At 37.4% G+C, this 26958-nt stretch overlaps 1 protein-coding gene across 2 annotated transcripts; it reads right to left on the reverse strand.

Annotated features, from left to right (window-relative positions):
* Positions 1 to 4278: 4278 nt before the first annotated feature.
* On the reverse strand, positions 4279 to 26463 carry LOC120518958 (transmembrane 4 L6 family member 1-like). 2 transcript variants are annotated; one of them, XM_039741996.1, is made up of 6 exons: positions 26434 to 26463; positions 20864 to 21054; positions 17108 to 17176; positions 15607 to 15764; positions 11171 to 11363; positions 4279 to 6629 (listed from the first exon to the last, which is right to left on the reverse strand). In XM_039741996.1, the coding sequence occupies exons 2-6, from the start codon at positions 21038 to 21040 to the stop codon at positions 6534 to 6536; spliced, it is 693 nt and encodes a 230-aa protein (XP_039597930.1). In that variant the 5' UTR covers positions 21041 to 21054; positions 26434 to 26463; the 3' UTR covers positions 4279 to 6533. The 2 variants fall into 2 exon arrangements, with proteins under 2 accessions (XP_039597930.1, XP_039597932.1); XM_039741998.1 differs by lacking the exon at positions 11171 to 11363.
* Positions 26464 to 26958: the final 495 nt, after the last annotated feature.

Raw genomic sequence — 26958 nt, forward strand, 5'->3', positions numbered from 1 at the left:
ATGATGCTGAGAGGACGTGCTGCGGCAATTTTATAAACAAGGGAGGCAGCAGAGAGCTGCTTAGAGTTAACTAAAAAAATACACTTTGCTCCTATAAACTTGTGTTTTGGTTGCCACTAATGAACTGTTTGGGAATTTTTAAAGCTGTTTTTTCCTTTAAAAGGGTTTTTTGTTATGTATACTTGTTTTTGTTCCTTGTATTTAAACTAGCCTCGAAGAGGCAGTAACTGATCTCAGCAATAACTGATATCTGCATCTGTAAATAAATAACTGTGTCATAGCAATAAATAGTTCATAAGTTACAGAAACTGCAATTCTTTAGTTTAAAAAAAAAAAAGGCTGCAGTCGACTTCAAAGCAATAAAGTGGAAGCCGTAGTTAAGTGGCCAGCGTTAACATGCCCGATCCGGCACAAGAAGCTGTAGGAGCAGAAAAGACAGTAAAAAAATCAACTAGCAGCAGATATTCACTAAGCAAGTTTTATTTATTTTGATTGAACAGTTCTTAGTGGTCTGGAAGTAGAGCAGTTAAGTGGGTGACAGTGTAAGGGTTCATTAATACAGGGAATACAAACTGAGATTGGAGAGCTTTTAAGTAAGGAGTAATAAGAGAGCAAAGTTAGGGGCAAAGAAAGAAAAAAATAAAGATAACCTCATAGAAGGCCAAACAGCAGACATTGGAGAGGGAGACTAGAGCTTAAGGGGCCAGAAGGTGTAAAATAGTTGTAGCAATTCTATAATCTAATTTCTTTTGCTTAATTTTTTTTTAGTTTTGCCATTTAAGTTAAATCTTTTATGAATGGAATTAGGATATAGTGGGTTGGACAATGGATGGATGGAATTAATATAGTGGATTGAGAATGCTATTTTAAAATGAGTTAATGAAGAACATGGGGGCATAGTTGGAAACTTGTTAATGGTAAATTTTGTACAAACATTAGGAATTTTTTTACACAGTGAACCACGGACACATGGAATAAGCTACCAAGCCTCATTGTAGACAGTAGGACTTTTATTTACTTTCAAAACTCGACTTCTTTAGAAGAATTAAGTGGATAAGATTGGCAGGCTTTTGTTGGGCTGAATGGCCTGTTCTGGTCTAGATTGTTCTAATGATGTTTTTTAGAAGAACTAAGTGGATGGGACTAGCAAGATTTATTGGGCTGAATGGTCTAGATTATTCTAATGCTCTTTCATATTTGTGCCTTGGAAGGACTGATGTCCTCAGCTCTCTGACCTTTAAAGAGTAAACTGAGATTTTCAAACATAATAACGAGCATTTGATGATCCACAAATTTAAGAAACCATATTATTGGTAGTTTTAGGCAAGAAGAGTTAACATTAGAAGTACAATCCTGTGACATTTTTCAGAGAAAACATAGTTCCTGTCCTCCAAGTCTTAATTTTATGAGATGCTTGCAATGGAGTTGTCAGGATTTTACATTCACGACAGCTTATTGAATTCAGCAAGACGTCCTTTCCATTCCATAAGTTACAGAATGCTGAAATGTCGTGCTACCAGAAAAGAACTTAGTTCAAACCTCCATCGAGGCTGAATGACAACTCTTCTTAAATTATAAAATGTAAGTTTGTTTTTAACTTTTTACTACTATGTAGTGTGAGACCGTGGCTGTAGTGTGTGACTGTGATGTGTTTTTCAGGCTTATATCCACAAAGAGAAATTTGAAAGTAAATTTCTTTTACAGAAAATAAAAACAATAATACTAATAAATTAATTAATTGTGCCTTTCAATCTGTTTAAAGGAAAGTTACAAGATAAAACCAATAAAATGCATAACTGTAGATGGTAGCAACACTAGATACAGTAAGTATGCTCTGAAAATACACACAACCGAATTCTGTCCTCATCATAAATATCTTATGCATCAGAGTCTTTAACCCTATGACTTACAGTACAGTGTTTTGATCTGTTTGATATATTTTAATGTTTATATTTTCTTGCATACAGTACTATAAGAACACCACTTTCAGGTACTAGAAAAAATGCACTTATTTAGTACTGTTTGATAGTAACATTCTGCGGTGTTTGCTGCCTTGCGCCCTGTGTTGGCTGGGATTGGCTCCAGCAGACTCCCATGACCCTGTAGTTAGGATATAGTGGGTTGGATAATGGATGGATGATATTAACATTAATATGAAATCATTAATTAATTGTCCTTCTAGCAGTAATGATTATTGGAAAGGGTGCTTCAAATCCTGATCAAAGCATTAACTTTTGTTCTCTGTCATGAATATCTGCAAATCAGTTACACAGCAGACGTCCTTGAAATAAAAAGGATACCAATTATTGTCTTTCAAGCCCCAAGTTCAGTCATTGTGTGAAATTTGCATATCCTCTGCATGTCTAAGCGAGTTTTCCTTCCAAAGCAAATTAAGTTTTAATTATCATATACAATTATACACACAGTGCAATATGTGGTGAAATGCTTACTTACTTGGACTCCAAGACTGGGTATTAAAGAAGAATATAAAGTGACAATAAACGATAGACACATTTAGAAATATCAGTAAAAATCATTATATCCAATGAGTATGGATATTATAAAAATATGTAATAAATAATTTATATAAAAAAAAAAAAAGAATTAACAATAGGACGTTGTTTAGCTCTAAGCACTGTCCTCATTTAGGATGCAGATGGACTGTGGACAGAAGCTCCTCTTTAGTTCCTCTTAACTGGCCTCCAGACAATAGTACCGTTTTCCTGACTGCAGCACAGAAGAGGCCATTTTTGGGATGGCTGGTATCTTGGATCATTTTCTTTGCCCTACTTTGACATTACTTAGTTGTAGATGTCATGGAAGTTAGGGAGTGCACACCCAGTGATGCATTCAGCGAACCACACCACTGTATGCAGGACCTTGTAATGCTGCTGCATGCTGTTCTCAAACCAGGCAGTGATACTTCCTCTCAGGATATTCTTTAGTATCTGGGATGGAAGCCTAAAATCCCTGAAGCAAATGAGGTAGTAAATCAGTTATTGTGCCTTCTTCACCACAGTGTCCAATGGCTTGGACCAAGTTAGGTCCTCTGTGGTGTGAACACGGAGGTATCTGAATCTGTCCACCCTCTCCACCTTAGTGCAGTCAGTTCTGAGGAGGTGGCAGTGCCTGTGCTGTTTACTCCCAAAGACCACAACTGGCTCCTTTGTCCTGCTGACATTCAGAAGAAGCTTGTTGTCCTGACTCCAGTTTCGCTGACTCACGATTTCATCCAAGTAAGCCTTCTGTTATTGGAGACTAACAAAATACCCAAGTTACATTCTGTGTTTGTCAATCGTTGTAAAGATAACAGGTTTCATTCACTGATTCGTTTCTTACTGCATCAATAAACAGCTCGTCTTCTTCATCTGAGACCTGACACACTGCATGCACGTTTTTTTTTTTTTACACTGTCTTCCTTTAGCGGGATATTGACTTTTTCTACCGTGTGCTTTGTTTCCGCAGTAGCTGCACTTATGAATATGCTTGTATGTATCAGACGCTTCATATTTTTGCTGCCTTCTCAATTGTGTAATTCGGTTTTTGTTCAGCACTCTTTGGAACTGTTGCTTTTGTCTGCGCACTCGTCAGTTCACGTGAGCCGCTCGGTGTACATGCATCGAAGTTTCCCAGCTGTGCTGGTGCCATCTCGTGCGATGTCCATGGCTGTATGTAATGTTAGCTAAGACCCGGCACTTAAAAGTTTCTCTCGCAGTTTCACTGAGTTTGTGCCAAACACCACCCTGACCATCTCATCTTCCTCTGCATAAGCACAGTCCTTCACCCGTGAATATTTAGCGACAGTGTTTCTATTGGATTGCCGCTGACGGACTGCCTTATATGGGCAGGCACTAAATTCCAAACGCCAGCAGCAGCCTGTCTATGAACTTAATTTAAACTTTAGGTTTAGACCGTGCTTTGTTTCCGAAGTAGCAGCACTCATGAATATGGTTGTATATATGTCACTCGCTCGCTTCTTATTGTTTCGCTGCCTTCTCAATTATATAATGCATGTTTTCTTCAGCGCTTTTTGGAGCTCTTCCTGGTTTTCTGCGTACTGCGTAATTACATGGGAGGCGTGATGATGTCGCCCCCACGGCTTTCGAGCTCAACTCCATTACAGTAAATGGAGAAAAATAGCTTCCAGTTATGACCATTATGCGTAGAATTTCGAAATGAAACCTGCCCAACTTTTGTAAGGAAGCTGTAAGGAATGAACCTGCCAAATTTCAGCCTTCTACCTACACGACAAGTTGGAGAATTAGTGAGTGAGTGAGTGAGTGAGTCAGTGAGGGCTTTGCCTTTTATTAGTATAGATTAGGCCTATCATGGCTCTGTAATAAGCAAACTTGACAATGATGCTAGAGTCACGTGCAGCCATGCAGTCATATGTGTTGAGGCAATACAGTATGGGACTCGGAACACAACCCTGGAGACTTTTGTTGAGAGTGAGGGATTATAAAATGTGACTACTCACCTGAACCACCTGGGGTCTAACCTAAGCTTGGTGATGAACTTAGAAGTGTTATTGTGTTAAATGCTGAACTATAGTCTATAAATAGAATTTGCATGTAATTCCGTCTTTAATTCTCACTGTATATGGGATGAAGGTGATAGCATCCTCTGTTATACAGGGTTTCCCACGAAAAAGTGGCCTGCCTCCACCTAGTGCAAAGAGTGTACATGAACATGCTGAAATGGGCACAGAGAAGTATTGATGCACAAGGAGATCACTTTCAGCATCTTCTGTAAATGTGAGTACCAAATTTGATCATTTTTCTTTTCGCCACGTAATGCAGTCGTCTCGGTGGAGGTGGGCCACCCTGTACTTGAGCAATATGTAAACTGTAAAAGTTCCAGTTCTTCAGTGGTAAAGAGCATACTGTTTGTCTGTCTGTTATGACTAGCCACAGATTTTTTTTAAAGCATATTAGTATGACAGACTAGCTTAAGGAGAGATTAAATATTACCATAAACAATGGTGCAAGCTGATCGTCACAGAACTTAAAAACACATCTTGGAATGCCGTCTGGACCTTCCTGGTGTTTCACTTTATTAAAAGCTCTCCTTATGTTGTGTAAGTGCTGTTTCTTCTTTGTATAGAGCTCCTGACTTAGATACGGTGTACTGCTGGATGGTGCTAGCGCCATTTATGTCAAAGTGTGTGTAGAAATTAAGTTTGACTACTACAGGGGTGTTGGTATTCACCATGGTGGGTTTTAGATTCATGCCAGCTCAGTGAATTTCATCAACGAGATACCAAATAAATCATGTCACAGTTTCCGTCAACACACTGATGATGTCATCAGAGCTGTGTCTAAACATTTAACTATCACTCACATATAAGAGCAGAGACACTCCGACCCCAAAAGCCCAAGTTATAGTTACATTTTCAAAAAAAAGTGTCAGATTCCTAAAATCAGTAGCACTTATAGAAAGGTATTCTCATCTCATGTTGCTGCTGCCATGTTTGTGATATTATTAATTTTGAAATAAATTTAAATAAGATACATCAATATAAATAAAACATTACAAACATGAAAAAATAGAGGAAAAAAACACCTTCCCCATGGCACCCCCACTCCACCATTTATGTCATCCAAACTGCCCTCTAAAAGAGGCCTGTAAAGGATCAAAAGTGCTCAGTGCTTACACAGACCTGGAGGAGAAGTACAGTAGGCACACGAGAGCCCAGAGCAAAGAAGTACAATCAGACAAGCAAGTCTACATTAGAAATGTGATACTGACTACTGGCCAGCGATATTCTGGCTAAGTTCACAGTGGCCTGCCATCTCTTCAGGATTGAAATACTGAATTGCTGATCCACGCTGCTGAATCTCTACTTGAGCATCCTTCATCTAGATCCCAGTTCTCTTGGATCTTGCTATTTCTGATACAGAAACTTCTGGGACACATTGCCAAATCCTCTATTGTGTTGCATTCTTGTCTCTGGATGGACGACTGGAGTACTGGACAGATATATTGCACACATGCATTTTCATTGCTTGTTCAGCTGAATTATCCTCTGGCCATCCACTTCATAACCATATTCCAAAATCTGAATTCCATGTCCTGACTAGTTTTTCCAGGCCATAACTTAAGGTATTGAACAAGTAACACAATCACATTATGCCAGTGATGGTACATAAATGTTTGCACTTCACTTCAGCAGGAGGGCACCTTTTATGGGATGGGGAAACATTGGAATATGTTGTAGTAAATGGAAACATTGGATCATCAGCAATTGCCTGGTGTGGCAGGGTTGAATTTGCTGAGCTTTTGAGCCAGCTGTTGAATGATGTTTCCTATGGTAGGCCTGCCTGTTCTTCATGGTAGGTCAGTCCTCCTGATTGGACATGACATGCCTGCGGTTAATAACAACAGTCGTGTAGCATCACCACAAAAGGCTTGAGGAATCAACTAGGTATTCTGTTTCCTTTTACTTGGTGAACACTCACCCATAATACTACCAGCAGATTTGATCTGTCTGGCTATTTCTTCTGTGGAACCTGTTTGACTCACGTCCTTGGTCACTAAATTAGTGACGTGTGTTTGGGAAGTCTTGTTAGGTATGGATTCTTCATGGATTTTGCAGATCTATGTCTTGTGGTCACTTGCTTTGCTCTTCTCTGAGGGAAAGAACAGACAGATATATTAGACTTTCAGTAAGTGGCTTAGCCACATCCTGCGTCCACCTAAATTTATCTTCATAAGAGGTACAGACTGAAAATCGCAAATATGTATATATTATCACAAGTGTATGACTGCACATTGACAGTTCACACTAAAGACTAACCACTGATATCTTCTCAACGAAGTACTTTGTAAAAATATAAAGTATCTTTATTTACTAATAAGAATTTATAATAGCAAAAAATGGAATTAAATACTAAATAAAATTTAGAATTAATAAATGAAAAATGGTGAATATCAATAAAGAATATAGCATCAACTTAGCAATGCTCAAAATACAAAACATGAGCAAGGAGAAACACAACTGTACATTTAAACAACCGTCCAATACTAGAACTTGGTTTAAGAAGACTAATGTCAAAATACATTTGCCGAAGACTGTTCAAAACTGCTGCTCCTAAGACTGAGACAAAGCCACAGCCTATGATCAAAAATCCAGACAGCAGAGATGTCTATAACGCAAAACAAATAATCCAAGAAGAGTGCAAATGGAGGAAGAACTGTAATTAATTCAATCTTTCAGCAAAATGCTTTGGGGTTTGACCTTAAGTAACCATTAATCAGTCGCAACACTTGTGACGTGAATAGCAGTTGGCGGCCCATCCCCTCAGGCTCCCTCCACATTACTACACTTCAGTTTAAAAATGCAGACATTAGTTTTAATTTTTGCTGTTTGTCTACACGACTCCAGCATTTTTAACTCTTGAAAATGGATGCTTTGGAAAACCTCTGAAAACAGTATTGCAATGTCGATGGGTGAAAACGTAGACTTTTTGAAAAAACCAACTCTATTCACACTTTAATTTGTTTGTGCTTATTATTGATTAGATCCTGCTCATTACAACAACTCATTCTCTGATTGGATCCTGTTAATTTCCAGTCATTTTAGAGTGGACAGATATACACCATTTGAACATGCTAGTGTGAGATTGTTTGAGTTTACAAAATGCCATTTTTAAATGAAAATACAGTCGTGGACACAGTCTGAGGCTTAGCTCTTGATTGAAATGAGTAACTAACAATTAACAATAATCTAACAAAAGACATCAAAGAAAAAAAAACAATTTTACATGAAATCACCACAAATTTGCAGAAGTAATTCTTTAGTAAACTGCATTTAATTTAATCCTAGGGCTGCCATTTAATCACAGTAACTTGCACGATTAACGTGTTAAAAGTTTCTGAGATTACATTTTTTAATGCATCACCTTCATTTGTTACTTAAATGCAGTTAATCTGATTTTGCTTCGAATGTTGTTAATAAATTAGTCCAAGTCTATCAAAAGTAGTAGCGGGTGTGACGTCTAGGGGGTGTAACAGCACCCCAAACCCTGGACACAACTGACACAGCACAGTCATGGCTTAAAATATAATAGTTTTATTTGAATTAGAATCCTTATAGGCCCTTCTAGAATCTTCCAGCACAGCACACACAACAATGAAGATCTACCTATTTCTGCATCCTACTCCTCTTCCTTCCATCAAGTGTCAACCTCTGCCAACCCAACCCCCCAACTCCAACTTGTCTGGATGAAGTTGAGCAGCTCCTTTTATCTTAGACCCAGGAATCACTTCTGTGTTAACTAGAAGCTTCAGAAACTAGGGATTATGGATTCCTGAAGCATCCCCTAGTGGCACCCACACCAGCATGCCTTGTAAAGGTAATGTCGCCAAGGGAAGCTGCCACCTAGCATGTTGGGGGAGCATGTAGAGCTGACTGGTTGTCTCCACTGGTCCTTCCATCACACTACCCTCCTGACTGGGTATTGTTCCCCAATCCAGTTCAACCCTGCCCGGATGCCAGCATACTCGCTTCTGCACTTGCATCTTTTCCTTGTGTCTGGCCAAGGCAGGACAATCCTCGCCTTCATTCTCATGTCTCAGAAAGGCTAGCCTCCTGTCCAGGTAAGAAATCTTGCCCTATCCTGGTCAGGATGCCCAGACATGCGCACTGTTCATCACATGGGCCACTGAGGTCGGCATCTCTTAATCATTTCAGGTTGCATTTACAGTCTTTCTTTTGTGAGTATGATACTGCAATGTTGGGTTATTTTGTATCACAAATTAAAAGTGGAACCAAAGGAGGAAAAAAAGGTAATAAATGAAAAGGTTAAACTATAAAATGTCCAGAGAAGAGCGACTAATCTATTCCAGGGCTACAGGTGTTGAATTATGAGGAAAGAATTAAAGAGCTGATCCTATACAGTTTTAGGAAAGCAAGTTTAAGAGGTGACATGACTGAAGTGCTTAAATTATGAAGGGAATTAGTCCAGTGGATCGAGACTGTTATTTTAAAATGAGTTCATCAAGAACACGGGGACACAATTGGAAACTTAACGGTAACTTTCACGCAAACATTAGGAAGTTTTTCTTTACACAAAGTATGACAGACACTTGGAATAAGCTACCAAGTAATGTTGTAGACCGTAAAACTTTACGGACTTTCAAAACTCGACCTGCATGTTTTTTGAAAGAAATAAGTGGATAGGATTGGCAAGCTTTGTTGGGCTGAATGGCCTGTTCTCGTCTAGAGTGTTCTAATGTTATTTGTGTCAGCAGTGGAAATCAGTTGTATATTTTGCCTTCCTGGTCAGCCATTAATAATAAAATTGACAATTTGCACAAGCAAGAAAGAGAGCAGATCAGTCCGATTATGACAGGATATTAATTTGTTGCTTTAACAGGCGACTGTTGCTTGTCTTGTTGTGCAACATGTCATGTCACTGACAAAGATTGGATTTTTTTTACTCATTTGCACTCTGTGTTAAATGTATTGAAGAATGACACTACTCAGAACACTTCTTGTCTTTGGAGAGATCATGGGGAGTTTATGAGAACGTGACGACTTTTACCACTGACAATGCATGTAATGTGCCTATTACTGGTGATGGAAGCTACAGGAGTACAAATACCCAGTCCTGGCTTATTTAGCTAGAAAATATTTAGCATCCTTGGCCACTACTGTCCACTGTGAATGTTTGTTTTCTGTTTCTGGATATGTTGTTAATAAAAAAAGAGCATCATCTGAACCAACCACTGCAACTAAACTGGTCTGCTTAAGCAATTGGCTGAATAAATACTTTTAATAGCCAATTTTCATCTTCATATCATTCTATTATTGTCAGAAGTAATCCAAGTGCTTGATTAATTTGTGTTGTGATGGGGCTCAGAATAAAAAAGCCTACTTTGTGCTGTTGACCAATTAGTGTTTTACTGTTTATTCATATGTTTCAGTCACACAATTTCTCAAAAAAACTGACTGGAATAATTTAATTACTACTGTATATATTCACGTACAAGTCGGGTTTTGAAACCTGAAAAATGAATCATAAATCAGTCCCTGACTTATACGCCCGTTCAAAAATGCGACAATTTTTTTTTTTTATTAACATCTTCCTGCCTCCTCCAATCTCACATCAATTTCTCAGACACATTGAATTTTGTTGCAGCAGCTTAGTTACCAATTTGTTTCGCTACTGACATTATGAAATACCAGAAATTATACAGTAAAATCAAGTCCCAACTTATCTGTGAAAGAACCTATCCGCGAGTATATATGGTAGGCAAGTGGTTTTTATATAAGAATGTAATCAGTCAGTTATTACTGTTTTATAGAAAAAAATGGAATATGCTTGCAGGAAATATGAAAAATTTCTTTTAATATGAAATTTGTTTTGATTACACATTTTAATTGTGTGATTAATTGTGATTACATTTTTTTAATCTTACAGCCGCCATACATAATTGTAAATTTTAACTACACATTTACATTTTTGGGAACAAGGATGGTACTTGTCTACAGTCCTTGTCTGAGAGGTTGCTGGCATTATGGATTCCCATTTTAGTAAAAAGAATATGGATACTATTTTGACACCATTTGATGTAAACACTTTTTTACTATTAAGAAAAAGTACCAGTGCGTCCAACTCTTTACCTAGTGGAGTATACTACTTCTAATACAAGTGTATTTGCAACCTACAATATACTTTTGGATTGAGGCAGTGCTGCATTGGTAACACTGCTGCCTCACAGTAAGCGTCCCAGGTCCTTCCTGTGTGGAGTTTGCATGTTCTCCTCAGGCCTGTGTGGGTTTCTTCCAGGTTTCCTCCCAAAGCACAAAGACATACAGACTAGGTAAATTAATGACACAAAATTGGCCCTAGTTTCTGTGGGTGTGTGTGATCAACATGTGATGGACTGGTGCCCTATCTAGGGTTTGTTCCTATCTTGTGCCTTGTGTATGTGCTACCTGGGATAGGCTCCGGGCCAGCCACATGACCCCGATCTGGATAAAACAGGTTAGAAAATGTCAATATATTTCTTGTAAGCAAACTAAGCTCCTGCATTTATATCTTCAGTGCTGTATGAGAAACCTTTTGAAATGCATCCTTATTTTAATTCTCTGATTGGTATACGGTACACCATCCTTTAGATAAGGCACTTTCACAAGACTTAAGACTGAACAATTGTCACCCACCTTATTGTGTCTGTTGCCAGCACCAAAAAAGACACCAGCCACTCCATTGATAATCTGAATAACACACAGCAGAGCCTGGAGTATATTAGCCAACAGTATGATGGAAAAGAGGATTATATTCCAGACAACCACATTGTGTGGCTCCATGCACACGGTATACCACTGCGTGTTGTTGTAGATATAATGCACTTCGCTAAACAAAGAGAAAAGAGTCTTGCTCAGTTGGCATCATTATTATTTATGGAATTACATTTTCTTTCTCTATATAACCTTGAATTTCTGCTTTATGGAACTGTACACTAGCAGTGAAATCATAGTACAGTACATCTAAAATTTTTAGGATTTCCAACTTCAAGTCATCCTTCATCTAAACATGCATTTTCCAGTGCAGACTTTCACGGCCTTGGCACCCATCCTGGAAGAATGCAAGAACCGATGTGAAGGACATGGCAGTGAACTACAGAATTACAAATACGTTCTGCAAAAGTCTATTCTCAACTCTTATTAAATGCCATTTGTAACCAAATATTTGTGTCAAATATATAAAAAAAATACTTTGTAATTTTCCATCCATCTATCCATACATTTTCTGCTGTTCATTCCAGATGTTAAGATGTCCAGACATTCCTTTTTCCCCACCACCTGCTCAGACTCCTCCAGGGGGATACTGAGGTGTTGCCAGGAGAGCTGAGAGATATAACCTATCCAGTGAGTCCTTGGTCTTCACACAGATCTTTTCCAGGTTGGACCTCCTTGAAACACCTTCACAGGAGGCATCCAGGAGGATCTCTGTACCTTGTTGTGTCCCATTTTCTTCAAAACATATACAGTAAACTTCTGTTTTGTTGTAGTTATAAATTTACCATTATCTTTTTTTTTTTTATTATGAACAGGTTTTGCACCAGCATAAAGTTGGCCTTTGTTTATGACGCATTATGTGTAATCAGTTTGATCTTTAAAATTACTATGTTTTTGTAAATTGTCTTGTATATACAATAGTACAAACATAAAACTCAAAATTTTAATGCTTTTCAGTATTTGACTAGCATCAGCACAATTTACAGTTTAAACAGACTGTAAATTTCATGGGAATTGTTACATATGCATAATAGAACTAACTATTTTACATTACAGCAAGTAATTAACCATAGTAAAAAATAGTAAAACGCAATAAATTGAAAGAAAATGATGTCTCTTGTTGCATTAGAGGTATTTATTGCGTTATATGTTTTCGTTCTGTTTGGCTTTGAAATTAACACGCAAATTTTTTTTAAACTTGCACTTTTACTGTAAAACTTCAGTAAAAACAATTTTTTGAATTAACTTTTCGTCAATATCGCATTTTATTTTGATTACGTGTTTGGATTTGCATCGTGACAATGCAATGTATAACTGCCCGTGAGTGAATATCGTTTCTTTCTAATAAATAAATGACTTTTTTCGAATGTTTGTCCCTGTGATTTAATTGTCATAGCAAAAGCTATTCTAATGGGAAACTGTAAACGTTTTAATATGAATGGCATAGCAGGATGTTCTTTGGTGTCTAATGTTATCCGTGGAAGATGTACTACATTACTTTTCTTGTCGTGTGTTAAAATTTTACATGTCAGAATTGTTTGACCAATTTTGAATACAACTAATCTTGTCCTATTGCATAGCTCATCACTTAGACATAAGTTACACAATAGCATTACGATACATCCTTCTTTCAACAGTAATTCGGCCAGTGGAAGGCGGTTGTTTTAACGGTTGTAGATATTTTTCAGGATATTGTAAGTTGATGTTTTCATCTTCCACACCATCACCACCAACTGTTGCAGCATAGTCTATTGATACACATTTAACCAATTTGCCGTGTAACCGATGGACAGTTTTTGCGTTAATTCATTTGACTTCATCGTTTCTCGGTGCTAACATTGCCCGTGTACTCATTTCTTCTGTTGATAACCCTTCAGGATGAAATTCTTCAATAAGATTTGGACATAATAAGTCCTCTTTTATTGAGAACTTAAAATGAGGAAAAAGTAGAAATTTATAAGAGCTGAAAGCGCAGGAACTGTATCTGACAAAAGCATTCACGTGAATGAGACACACGAATGAGTGGTGAGAGGACTGTGAGCATGGTTGAAAATGGTTGAGAGGGGGGCAGGTCTTGAAAAAATCTCTTGGCAATAGTCTCATCTCAATATTTTCTTTTATAATAGAGAGACATGATATCATAATCATTATGAGAGGTGAAGCTTCCCTCCAGCAAATATATTCATATTTGCATTTCATATTACTTAATATAATCAATATTGAAAAACATTTCTTCTCCTTCTCCAGATGTTTATAATCAGAGTACGTGTTTCATATAGGTCACCATTTTATTAGGTTCATGGGTGATCATGTATGCTGATCAGTTTAAAAGGGTGCTAAAATGGACAACACTTGAAACAAACCAAGTCTAGAAGGCAAGAACTATCTATCTATCTATCTATCTATCTATCTATCTATCTATCTATCTATCTATCTATCTATCTATCTATCTATCTATCTATCTATCTATCTATCTATCTATCTATCTATCTATCTATCTATCTATCTATCTATCTATCTATCTATCTATCTATCTATCTATATTGTCACGAATGGGTGGATGAGGATCACTTTCCAGGCTCAGAAAAGCTATGTAATAACCACCTGGACAAGAGGTGGTGCCAAAGCTAGCTATACCATCCCTTTTCTCCTCTATAGCTCCTAGAAATAGCCCACTCAGAGTAACCTAGCCACTCCCACACTAAATTAAATTATGCCTTTTCCAGTCAGGACGAAAAAAATTCAAGGGTTCCCAGAAGATGGCATCTCAGAGCTCCCAGGCATGCTTGAGAAAGTCAATAATTTTGAGAAGTTGCAGAGACTAAATGGCATATATTGCACCTGATTTCTGTTGTGCCACCATGCACTCATTTTTATTCATTGTTTTGGACACTGGCAGTAAATGGAGCAACCCAGTTGGCACCCCAACTTTTCCTTGGTTCTCCCCTTCCTCTCTCCCTCCCTCTCCTTTACTTAACACTATACATAAAAAATGCTAAGATCTCTCTGGCTGTCTCACTATTACTCGCAAACTACTGAGGCTGGAATCTTGATCTTTGTCTTAATTGAAAGTTTATGACCTGATCTGTTCTGCATTATAAAAATGTATGTAGCGGCAACTTTGCTAAAATGACCCATTCAATATACAGAAATTGCTAAAGTTGGTCTGCATGTCACACGATTACTCGCAAACTACTTGAACCTTGATCTTGGTCTTAAATGAAAGCTTATAACCTGACTGTGGTAATGTGAGGTCCGTAGATGGTTGGCGTATGGGGGGTGTGATAGCGTGGTGAGAGTGGTTCCCATGCGTGATGCAGACGCAGGCAGCCCTGCACTTAGTGCACAAGTGTAGGATCGCCTGTGACCCTAATTGGAGCTGCTGATTGCCACATCCTCATTTTAAAAGAGAAGCATGAGTGCAAGAGAGGAAATTCAAGAATTGAATAAACACAATAAATGAAAGGAGGTTAGAGAGAAAGAGAGAAGAAGGCAGGAGGTGGAAGGAGCTGGTGCAAGCGAGCTGAAGGGAGCAGGCTTGAGGCAGAGAAGGCAGGCAGCTGGGAAGGAGAGCCCCTTGAGTGGAGTGAGAGGGTGATTCCCAGGGCGGGGCTGAGTGACTGCTTAGAGCGATATGTGCTAAAAGGAGAGCCGAAACTGCGGCTGAACTCGCTATACTTATTAATCCCTCGTTAGAGAGCACGCTATTGGATTTCAGAAAAAGGGTTGAGCAGCATAGTGTTGGAAAGTTGTCTTCCATTCACTAAATTTGACATGCCAAGAGATTTCCGGTCATTTTAATCGACATGATCGGACAAGATCAGATACTGCAGTTGGGAAGCCTGACAGACCCCACAACTAGAAGTTGTGTAATATTACATCAGCTTAACTTGTTTGTTTGACTTTGCTTCTTGTTTTTTGTATTGGGCTTTCGACAATCATTATTTTGAACTCCTCACAATTTTCTCACCCATTTGCCCATTCCTGACTGATATCATCTACTTCTTTTGTGTCTGTTAGTCCTGAGATTAAGTAGAATGAATACCCGTGAGTAGATAGATAGATGCATTCACAATAGAGAAAAACAATAGAAGGCTGGTGCTGTAGTGAGTAAAATTAATCCATACTTGAGTAAAGCAAGCCACCCTGTATTGCTTATAGAAAATAAACTCTAACGGGCTCTGTATACAAATAAACTGAGTTGGTGTGACTCAGTACTAAAAATACCTTACAGAGGATAACTAAAGGAAAAAATACTCTACTGTATACAGGATGAGAGTAAGAAGGTTAGTGTGTGAAGAACAGCCAAAGAGATCATCTTATCTTTATAAGATGTTTTGGTAGTAGGGCCTTGTTACCTTGTACTTCTTGCTTGCAGAGGATAGCCCCAGCTTGTTTCTTGATCGCAGGTCAAGTATTGGCAAAAGGGTCCTTTTGCCAGTCCAGTGAAATTCACGACAAAGCAGATACCTGAGCCAAGCAGCCCTAGTGCAGAATACGGGATTGAGCACAGCATCTAAACAGAGAATTATTACAAAAAACCAGTGAAACTCAAAGGTTTGCTTTCATACTTGTCCAACAGTACAACAGGTTTATGTTATAGCTACAGTCCCCTCTTCATGTAAGGGAGTAAGACAGCAATGTGACACTAACTGAGCCATATTTGTACTTTTATTTTTCTTAATGTACAGATGAAAAGTTAACTTTAAATAAACCCTCGAGGACTTAAAAAGAACATCATAGCAGCTCTTACCAAGAGTGTAGTCCAAATGTGATTGTCATTACCTCTTGTCACATCAGTTCATTGAGAATTGTTTTACAATTTAATATATTTTCTTCCAGTTTTTGGTAATTTTTCACAGCAATTTTGATTTGCACAGAATTTAGTCTCAGTAAAAATGTTGCATTTGTGGGGTAAGGTGGAAAAACAAGAAGAGAGGGAATAATTCTGACAAGCTTAGAAATTGGACACATTGCATTTTTTTTTTCTTAGCTAATCATAGCTCTTTCCTCTTGGAACATCTGAGGACTTGGTTTGGGGGTTAAGTGTGTTGGTGTTCTTGATTACTTACGGCAAAGAAGAGTGGATATAAAGTTTATTCAGGAATACAAGCTATTAGCTAAGGATGTGCCCAGATTTTCCAACAAAAAACACTTCATGGCAACCTCTAAATAGACTTGTGTGGTTTTTATCTTCTGGTGCAAATTGTAACCAAAAATACTTGGTGCTTTTTCAGATGACCGAAGCAAATTCTGCTAGGTGCTGATTGAACTGGGTGGTAGGAAGATAGCCCTGTGTTGCATTTATTCACCAATACCATACAAGCCTGTATTCCTTAAGCAGCTAAATTCTAAATCTGTAGGGTTTTGAAGTAATTGTTAGAATGGGGCACACAATGTTTAATAATTCACTATATCTAATAGGCAAACATCTGTTAGTATTGTTTAGGCCTTTCACACAATGTGGCTCATGAACCCAACCCCCACCCCCCACCACAGTCCATCTGCATCTTGAATAAGGAAAGTGTCTAGAAATACATGATGCCACATTGGTAATTCTCTTACATCACGTTATTTATTTAGTTATTATTTATCACATATTTATAATTCTGTTAATGATTTTTGAGATTTATAATGTATTATTGTTATTGTCCTTTTATAGGCACAGTCATTGGAGTTGAGCAGCTAAGCATTTCACTACAAATTGAACTGTACAAATCATTTATGTGACAAATATTGTTTGATTTGATTTAAATGATCTCTTTTGTGGTAATACTTGTGGGCCACTCTAGACTATACATAAATTCTACTCCTGTCTTTATGTGAGTGGATGGTGAAAATTAGATGTTTAACACTTACTGTTGAGCGAACTCTCCAGAAGCCAGCTTTTGAGTGTTTGGTCATGAACTGCCTTGCAGCAATAAACACCTGGAGAGGATAGAAACATTTCAGCATTCAAAAGATGTCCTGAGTAACTCTTATTTCTAGATAATAATTGCTTAATAAATATAGATGTACATTCACTCAGAAAAACTGAAAAATATATTTAATCGCTGACTAATGTAATATATGTTCATATTGTAAATAATATTGCAACATACATTGTAGTTTATTAAACAACTTTCTTAAACTTTTTCAATCCAATTCAAGGTGATGGAGGGGTGGAATTGAGCTACATTTTTACCCTCACTGATTTTTCAATTAGATTTACGTGGATGTGTCTTTGCTATTCTGTTGTGGGATGGTGGTCAGCATTGATGATTTTAAACTTGCATGTTTGTCTGAGGAGGTGCTTAGGGATATCTTTGCAAAATTTTTTTTTTTTCTTAAAATGAATATGTTATCTCCCCCAACCAGTGATTCTGCTCATTGTTCTTTCCAAATGAAGATTCTCAATTTCAGAAATGATTTAAAAAAATAAGGAGTTGAATTAAAGTGCTCCAGATATACGTGAACATTCACCATTGTTATAACTCATTTTGATATCATGCATTAACACGAAGTCCAGTAAATTTAGCAGGCCTGTCTTTTTGAAAGCCTGTATACAAAATTTATATTTTTGTCAATTTTTCAGGTTAAAATTCTCTGCTATTTTATTGACATTAGATTTTTTTTCTAAACAGTCTGTCATTATTTTAAACTCCGTAGTATTCAAAATTAACTTTGCCAAAACAGTGTGAAATTTAGGCATTATCTTTGACACCACCATGCCGTTTTAAACACACATTACAAAACTATCCAAAACATGTTTTTTTTTTTTTCCCATTTTAAAAACTTGTGTTGTAAATATGCAGGATACCAAAAAATTAAATCATGCATTTATTTCTATTAGTGTTGATTACTGCAATGCATTATTCACAGGCTGTTCAAAACTACAGTGGAACCTCGGGTCACCTGAAGTAATTTCCCCCATAGGATTGTATGTAAATACAATGAATCCCTTTCCGAACCATACGAGCTGTATGAAAATATATTTTTTAAAAGATTTTTAAGCACAAAAAAATAGTTAATTATACCATAGAATGCACAGTGTAATAGTAAACTAAATGTAAAAAAATTGAATAACACTGAGAATACCTTGAACGGAGAAAACTAACCTTTCAGGAGTTCGCACTATAGCCTAACGAACCAATTGCTGTAAACACTTTTAAGTTTTAAGCACAAGGAAAAAAATGAACATTTGAAAAATACGTAATTTATACAAAAAACTAACCATAAACAACCAAGAAAACTAACCTTGTATGAGTTGAGTTCTGGCATGAAGGAAGTGAGGAGGAACTGGGTGGAGAGGAGATTACAGTTTTGAGGTAAAGTCCCTCTGCGCGATGCACGTCTGACCGAGAACAATGTACTGTACAGGGAGAGACTGAACACGTGCGGAAATCATCAGCACATATGAACCGGAAGGGAAACTGGCTTGTTTGTCACCTGAGTGTGTGGTCGTGAACAGATGCAAAAGTTCGGCGAACTTTTTGGTCGTAACCCGATTTGTACGTGTTCAGAGACGTTCGTGACCCGAGGTTCCACTGTATTTGTATGCAGCTTTTGGTTATTTCAAAATGCTGTTATGAGAATTTTTTACAAGAACTACAAAGTAGAAACACAACTCCAGTTCTCAAATCCTTACACTGGCTCCGGGTAAAGTTTAAGGCTGATTTCAAAAATCCAACTTTTCACATAAAACTTTAAATAAAGTGTCCTGTTTATCTATTTATAATTAGCATTACTTACAAAAAGATTTCACAATGCAGTCCTACTTAAGATTCCAAAAATTAATAAAATGATAGTGGGAGGCTTAGCTTTTACTTTCAAAGTCCCTTAGCTGTGGAATAATCTGCCTGCATATATAAAAGCTGCCCCTTCAATCCCAGTGTTTAAATAAAGGCTAAAGACTCCTGACTTTAGTCTATCATAAACTGACTAGTGCTATTGACTAGCTGTCCATCTGTTTGTTAGTCATTTGTGCAAAAATAAGTAATACAATATTTATAAACTAGCCGATGCCCGCCGTAGCATAAGTGGTGTAAGAATAGGAACGAAAAACGGTGAGAAAGGAATTCAGAAATCAAGAAGAAAGAAATACTTCTTGAAAGATGCAGTTGTGAATAGGTGTTTTGCTGGAGACGACAGATAATGAGTCGAAAGATCTAACTCTAGAAAAAGCCATGTACAACTGACCATGGCTGAAGACTGGTTGTTGTAGATTAACGCAAATCTTTGCAAACATTTGTCCTTGGGACTTGTTGATAGTCATGGAGAAGGCGAGTCTGAGTGGGAATTGTGTGTGTTTAAATTTAAAAGGGAGATTGGTGTCGGAAGGAAAGAGAGAGATTCTGGAAATGAAGATTATTTCAGAATTTTGGATAGCGATCAGTTTGCACTCAATAATATTTGTATGTATTCGGGTAACGATGAGTCTTGTTCTGTTGCAAAGACTCGGCGCACACATGGCCAAAGTGAAAGGTTATGTGGTCAGGCTAGATATAGGGTGGTGACGTGACACCAATGGGGTCACAAGAGAGGAGCGGGAAATGCGGTAGTCCGAAGGAGGAATAGGAATTGAGAAAAGCGGTGTGGGGGTGTATGGGAGGCCGCAGGCAGCATGGGGAAGGGTTTGGAAGAGGAGGAATAGGAATCAAGAAATGCCATGTGGGCTGCGTGTGGGTGGGACCAGGTTTTAAGAGTAAGCAGGATGAACCAGAAGAGAAATATATATAAGAGATCATTACTAATCCTCCTCTATTCTGTTTCTCTTTTCTGTTTCTGGATGTGACACTTGGTGTCACTGCTGTGCTGCCAAGCTCTTCTGCTGCTCAAGGAAAAGTCATCTCAAACAACGGAGTATTGGAAACATTGAGTGGAAAGATTCTCTTATCAGACTGAATGACCAGCACAGACTCATACTATAGAATGCCCAGGAGGCGGGTAGTTGGCCAAGGTTCCTAGGACTGTGACTGTGTCCGACGTCATTGGATTTTCTCTCTTGCAATTGACCGCTTAACCCCCAGAGGTTTATTTCTCCAGAGATGCTGATGACTGGAGTTTTGTTTTCCTCTCCTCTGTCATCAGTTAGCCATGGTTCAACAGTTAATGGACAGATATTGTTGGCATATGTGAATGTTTATCAGTTTCTTTTTTGTTTTCTGTGTGTTTTAACAAATCTGTGTCTTTACGTGTACTAATTTTGTTGTTAGTAATTTGTAAAATCTATACTTGAGACAGCATGATGGCGCAGTGGTAATGATACTGCCTCACACTAAGAAGACAGGGGTTCCAACGCAGGTCTTCAAAGCATGGAGTTTGCATGTTCTCCACATGTTTGCATGGGTTTTCCTCCTGGTGCTCCAGTTTCCTCCCAGTGTCCAAAGACATGCAGTTTATGTGAACAGGTAACGCTAAATGTGTTTGATGTGTGTGTGTGTTCACCCTACAATGGACTGGTGCCCTGTCCAGGGTTTGTTTCTACCTTGTTCTCTATGCTGGCTGGGATGAGCATGACATAAAATCTGTACTTGCATTTTACCTCAGAACTTGTAACAGTGCTCTGCGTCTGCACTCAGTGAAGAGAACTATGCAAAAATAAACTGAATTGAATTGAATTAAATGATTTATTACCAAAACGCCTCCTCCCCAAAGTCCACTCATCATCAAAGCATATAAGGAAACTTTCCTCTGCAGCAGAAACTGGTACTCAAAGTTTGGAAATATCAAGAGCATGTTGGCAAAGATGCAGATCAATCCCAGAAAAATGAGACTGGCTCCAAGACAGTGGGTGCGGGACAAGATATCCATCTGCAGCAGCCTGCCTGTAAGAATTCATGAAGCACCGGTCAGAATTAACACACTGATTAAACATTATACGCACCACTTTTGATTTTTTTTTTAATCCTAAAAAGAAAATACAGTGCTGTCAATTGTTTCAGTAATACTAAATTTATCAGCAATTATAATTCATGAAATGTACAAAATCTGTGAAGAACAAATATTTTGTAACGTAAGCTATTTCAAATTCCCCTGTAAAAGATATTTAAATTTAAGTATGTGGATAAGTATACTGAAAAGTGTACTTCTATTTGTAGCACAACTCTACATGGATAATGTTCTGTGTGTTTTGTATTTCTGCCATTTCTACTCATATCTGTGAGCAAATAAGTCCTGATTGTGCAATTGGGTACGTCACATGCGTACACATGGGAGACAGCTCAAGGGCTTTGGTGATGGTAATTACCCACAGGTCCAGTGGTTGGTGTTGTGTATTAATGCCTTCTCTACTCCTCCCTTTGTGGAATGAAACACTGACAGCCACTCCATTGCTGATGTCACTTCTATGTCCATCTGCCTGGACCCTGCCTTTCCTGCCATCTGAACTCATAACAGTGCAATAGGCCCTATTGTTTCAGTTTCTATCCAGAACTCCAGTCTAGAAATGACTACTCCCACTTATTGCTGATCTTCCTTTCCTTTTTCAACTCCAAGCATGTGGGGTTACCAAGGTGGTATCCCAACTCTTTACTTATGTTTGTGTCCTATTTTACAGGTGATCTGTCTATTATAAAAGGAAATCTTGAGACTATACTTAGATACTTTACTAATCCCAAGGGGAGATATATATCTATACGTTTTACTCACTTTAAATTCCCAATTAAAGAAGACTTATTATGTCCAAATCTTACTGAAGAATTTCATCCCAAAAGGTTATCAACAGAAGAAATGAGTACATGGGCAATCCTAGCACCGAGAAACGAAGTCAAATGAATTAAACGCAAAAATTGTCAATCTGTTACATGGCAATGACATGTAAAATTTTAACAGGCGACAAGAAAAGTAATGTAGTACATCTTCCACCGACAACATTAGACACCAAAGGAGATCTTGATATGACATTCATATTAAAATGTTAACCATTTCTCCTTACAATAGCTATTGCTTTGACAATTAACAAATCACAGGGACAAATATTTGAAAAAGTTGGTTTATTTATTAGAGAGAAAGAGATGATCTTCACTGACGGGCAGTTATACGTTGCATTGTCACGATGTAAGTCCAAACACGGAATAAAAATTCAATGCAATATTAAAGAAAAGTTAATTCCAAAAATTGTTTTCGCTGAAGTTTTACAGTAAAAGTGTAAGTTTAAAAAGTATTTGCATGTTAATTTCAAAGCCAAACAGAACAAAAACGTATCACGCAATGAATACCTCTAACGCAACATGAAACATAATTTTCTTTAAATTTATTACATTTTACTATTTTTTACTATGGTTAATTCCTCGCTGTAATGTAAAATAGTTCTATTATGCATATGTAACAATTCCCATGAAAATAATCTGTTTAAATTGTACATCTGCATCCCCATATGCAAGTGGCAGATCTGCGAAGTGGCTAGCGTGTAGCACAGACAAGGGTGTTGGCGAGCAGGGGGCAGAGCCCCCTAGTACCTTCAAAGGATGAGTTCAGCAACCATGGTATATACTGTATACATTTGTCACTCAAAATTGTCTTCAAAAGTTAAGTGTTTTAAATATAAATTATAAACTATAAATTTAAAAAAAAAATACTTATCCGGCCCTGGTGTTTTATAATGAAAAGTTATGTGATGTGGGATGCTTGGAAACCAAAAGCCTAAAAACTTACCAAATTCATTTATTTTTTAACCCAATAGAGTTGTTGGGTATTGATCTGCATCCTGATTTTATGCACATATTGTAAAATAGCTTATAAATATCATTTTCAAACAAACAGCACTATTATGAGATTCAGCCATTTTAAAAGAACACCAATGTGCTCACTATATCAGTGCCTGTGATTCTCTGCAACAACCTTTCACTACCCCAGAATATGGTTTCCTCTCAAAACACAATCATAATAAACTGCTTTATGCCATGTACTGGGTGTATTGTATTGAATTACTTACAGTATTTATGTAAGCTCTCCTCCCAGGAAGGCCAATTATAAGGCCACTCATAAGGAAATAGAAAATATATCCTTACTTCAAGAAAAATAATACCAAGAATATGCGATAAAACAAATTATTTCCAGATCTCTTTTGATGTCACAAACAAGGAAAGCACATTTTCACATATTGAAACATTTGCTGCTGCAATGGAGGTGTATTCAGTAAATTTTTAGACTTTTATTTTCTGGTGGCACCCAGTTACCCATAGCTTCAATTATAAAACGCCAGGACTGGCTATGTATTTTTCAAATTTATTGAAAACACAATTTTATGTGACAAATGCATATATACCATGTTTGTGAAGAGATAACTTCAACAACTTTAAAAATTCCTGAAATGTTGTGTCTTTCGCCTTCTTTCATTTTTAGCACTGAAATAACCTTTACTCCTTTATTCCTAGCACAGGGCAACTAGACATTGATTTAAAAGTCAAAATATTAACCCAGAGCCTTACCTAATGATAAATTGTATCCTTTGTTTGAAACATTTTAATTTATCCTATACTGTATAACATGATCGCTGTGGATTACTGGCCAAGTGCATTATGTGCTTAGTAACCACATAGCATTATCGTGACCACACCAATAGATAGTAGCACCAGGAATATAAAATGCCAGCCTTCATGCACTAAATGGTAACACCAATGAAAAAGACAACTACAAAATGGTGTCACCATCGTAGCAGTAAATAAAATACCAACACAAAACATCTGTGAAATCTTCAAACAGTCACATTAAAAATCAAGACTCAAATGCACACATATTTTCAATAAGGCTGGTATTCTCCATCCGTCACACAACATATCAAGTGCAGAATATTCCTCAAGGAGTACAAAGAGTTTTTGATTCTGCTGAAGAGAAGGAGCTCTGTTAAATTATGTCCATGCAACAGTACACTCACAATGTCAGCTCAGATTGGGAGTTTTTGCCCCTCCTTGGTCTTTCAATACATGCTGCTACTGAACAGGGGTGGGATATTCGATGCCATTATCTTTATTTCCTTTGTTTAAAATAAAAGGCTTTATTTTTACTTCTATTTTTTGAAGTATTTAAAATATGCAGATATATATTTTTGTCTACACATTTAATCATGCTTGTGTTAAGCATTAATGTTTTCCTTCTGCTGTATGTTACTTTGGTTTTAATGGAGTTATACTGTTTTAGAATTAATAATATGCGTGCCAGCAGCCATACCACCCACACTTCGGAACAGGCAATTCACCTTGTAACCAAAATTGAAAAAGATGTACTCTTTAGTAACAAGACCTCAACAACAGCTTCTTTTAGTTTTAATAACAGTTACAAAGCATCAATAAAGTGCTTATTCATCTGTGCTAGATGGCCACCTGAAATAACCTCACTATGGAATGGTCAGAAGTGGCTTACCTTAGTGTCTCTGGATATTGCATACTTCAGTACAAGACTTGTGAATCCTTCATCTTCATAAGTAATTTTACCAGAATATCAAAAGCCGTACTTTATAAGCATAAATAAGACCTAACAGAACCCTTAGTTAAGGACTTGTTACATAAGAGTAAATGAGTAATACAGTTCATGTATTTTTGCAGTATACTAAAGTATTACCGAAAAACCTTGTAAGCCTTACAGTCCAAGATGCTAAGTTGTTATAAGACGATTTGTTGCCACCAGCTCTGTGTTTCCGCTGTTATACATGGGTGTCCTGTGCAGGTTTAGTTCCTGCCTTGTGTCTGATGCTGCTGGAATTGGCTCCATCCTTGCACCCTTGAATTGTACTAACTAGGCTAAAACTGGATGGATGCAAGCATACATGCAAAGGATTTGGTTGTTTGTGTTAGTAAATCTGCCATTATGTTATGGTTTTTCTAATTCATAAACCAATAATAGTGTTAGTAGGCTTAGATGTTATTAGGTTAAACAAAATGGGCATTTACCTGTATTTCTGGGTAAGGGGTGAAGATACGAAAAGCAAGTGTAGTTTAGATAAATATTGTAAGTACAGTACCATATTATACTCTTGTGTTGAAGTCCTTTAGGTTTATTATTTTAATGAAAATGGTTTTAAACATACACACACACATGCATATATATACGCTTTTCACGAGAGAACAACTTAACGGATTTAGATCGGGTTTTATTCTATAATTTGCTTCAAAATTCCGGTTGATTTTGCGACTTCTCCGATTGCGCTAAGTAGCATAGTTCGTTTGGCAGGAGCGATTTACTCCTAATGCGTGACTTCAGGAGTAGGAAGCCGGACGCGACCCTCCTTACTCAAGCTCCAGCCTCCGTTTAAGCCGGTCTACCTCCGCTTAGCTAGCGATACCTGTTTGTTTATTGATTTTTAAAGTTTGTCCTGTTTTACTACTACGTGGGTAGAGCCACGGGGGACAGCAAGTATTAAATATAATGGCTCTTTAATAGCACTTTACTAGGTTGTGTAGTTCATTGTTGGACGATCACTCGACAAAGAACTGTTTTATTCTGAGAAAGATTTGCATATGTAATTGTTCTTTGGGATTTGAAAAGGTCCCTAATATGTGGGCAAAACAGAAATCTTTAAAATGCAGTAGTTGTGGGTTACTATAGGCAGCACGACTACTTTTAAAAGTAGGATCAGATTAGTATTAACAAAACTGACATAAATTTGTGGAGGCCTGATGTGGATCTAAAAGGTTCCGTCTGGAATCTCCATGTGGATGGTCCTTTTAAGAGCTAAACATGGTTCCCCTATGGTATTGTTCTGTAGAACCACTTTCGCATCCTTTTTTTTTTAAAGTGTACAGTTATACAATCTATGATGTCGAACTTTTATTTTAGCACCGTATTATTTGTATTGTTACATTTTTGTATAGTGATTTACCTATTTAGAAATTGTTCGATATTTTTCAAGTGTCAATAATGACAATGATTATTAAATTAAAAAATAAATAACTGTAACTACTGCTAGAAGCGTCCTTCGTTTTACAACTTGATACTCGCACTTTTAGGAAAATAAACTATGCAGAAACTACAATAATAATAATGCTACTGTACATACTTAAAAATACTCGAATATTAAAGAATGCAACATCTTAATTTCTCAACATGACATTGCTAGCTTAAACTTGTGACATTTATCATTGTTCATTAGAATTCCACAATACTCGCTATCATTATCGTTAATTTAAACATTCTATGAATGTTCTGTAAAATTGTTGAGAAACAGAAACAGGAAAATTGTTAAATAAAAGCCTTTTAATGATACTCACCTTAGACGCACCGATCAACTTTCCTCTTTGAGCTGAATAACTCAGCTCTCTCGTCTCGCTTCTTTTTATCCCTCACGATTGCAGCGCGCACGTGGCTCCGCCTCCCGCCAGTTTCCTCAGTTGCGTCAGAGTCGCGCTGCGTTTGTGGGGTTAGAGGTTTGTTTTCATCATTTCAGTTCATTATCGCATGATAGTTGCTGTTTAGTTTCCTGCTGCTCCAATCACGTACTTCGCACCACCAACTCCTGAGTAAAGGATATTCGTTAGTACCTCTTTATTTAATATGTCGTTGAAATAAAAATACAATTGTACGTGTATAACGAATTCAGCACAATACAGCATGCATACAGAAACAAATGTGTATTTATACTGCCGTTCTGGCTTATGAGTGTAATAAAAAATTGCCAATGTCCTTAATTTTGTTGGAATGAAAGCAAAACCTGGCTTCTTGTGTGTTACTGGGGACACAGTTCTAGTCCACTGGGTACCTGTACATAGTCAGGAGGTCCTGACCAACACAGTCCT

The sequence above is a fragment of the Polypterus senegalus genome, chromosome 18, assembly GCF_016835505.1.
Source record: "Polypterus senegalus isolate Bchr_013 chromosome 18, ASM1683550v1, whole genome shotgun sequence".
In the NCBI taxonomy this organism is placed as follows: domain Eukaryota; kingdom Metazoa; phylum Chordata; class Cladistia; order Polypteriformes; family Polypteridae; genus Polypterus; species Polypterus senegalus.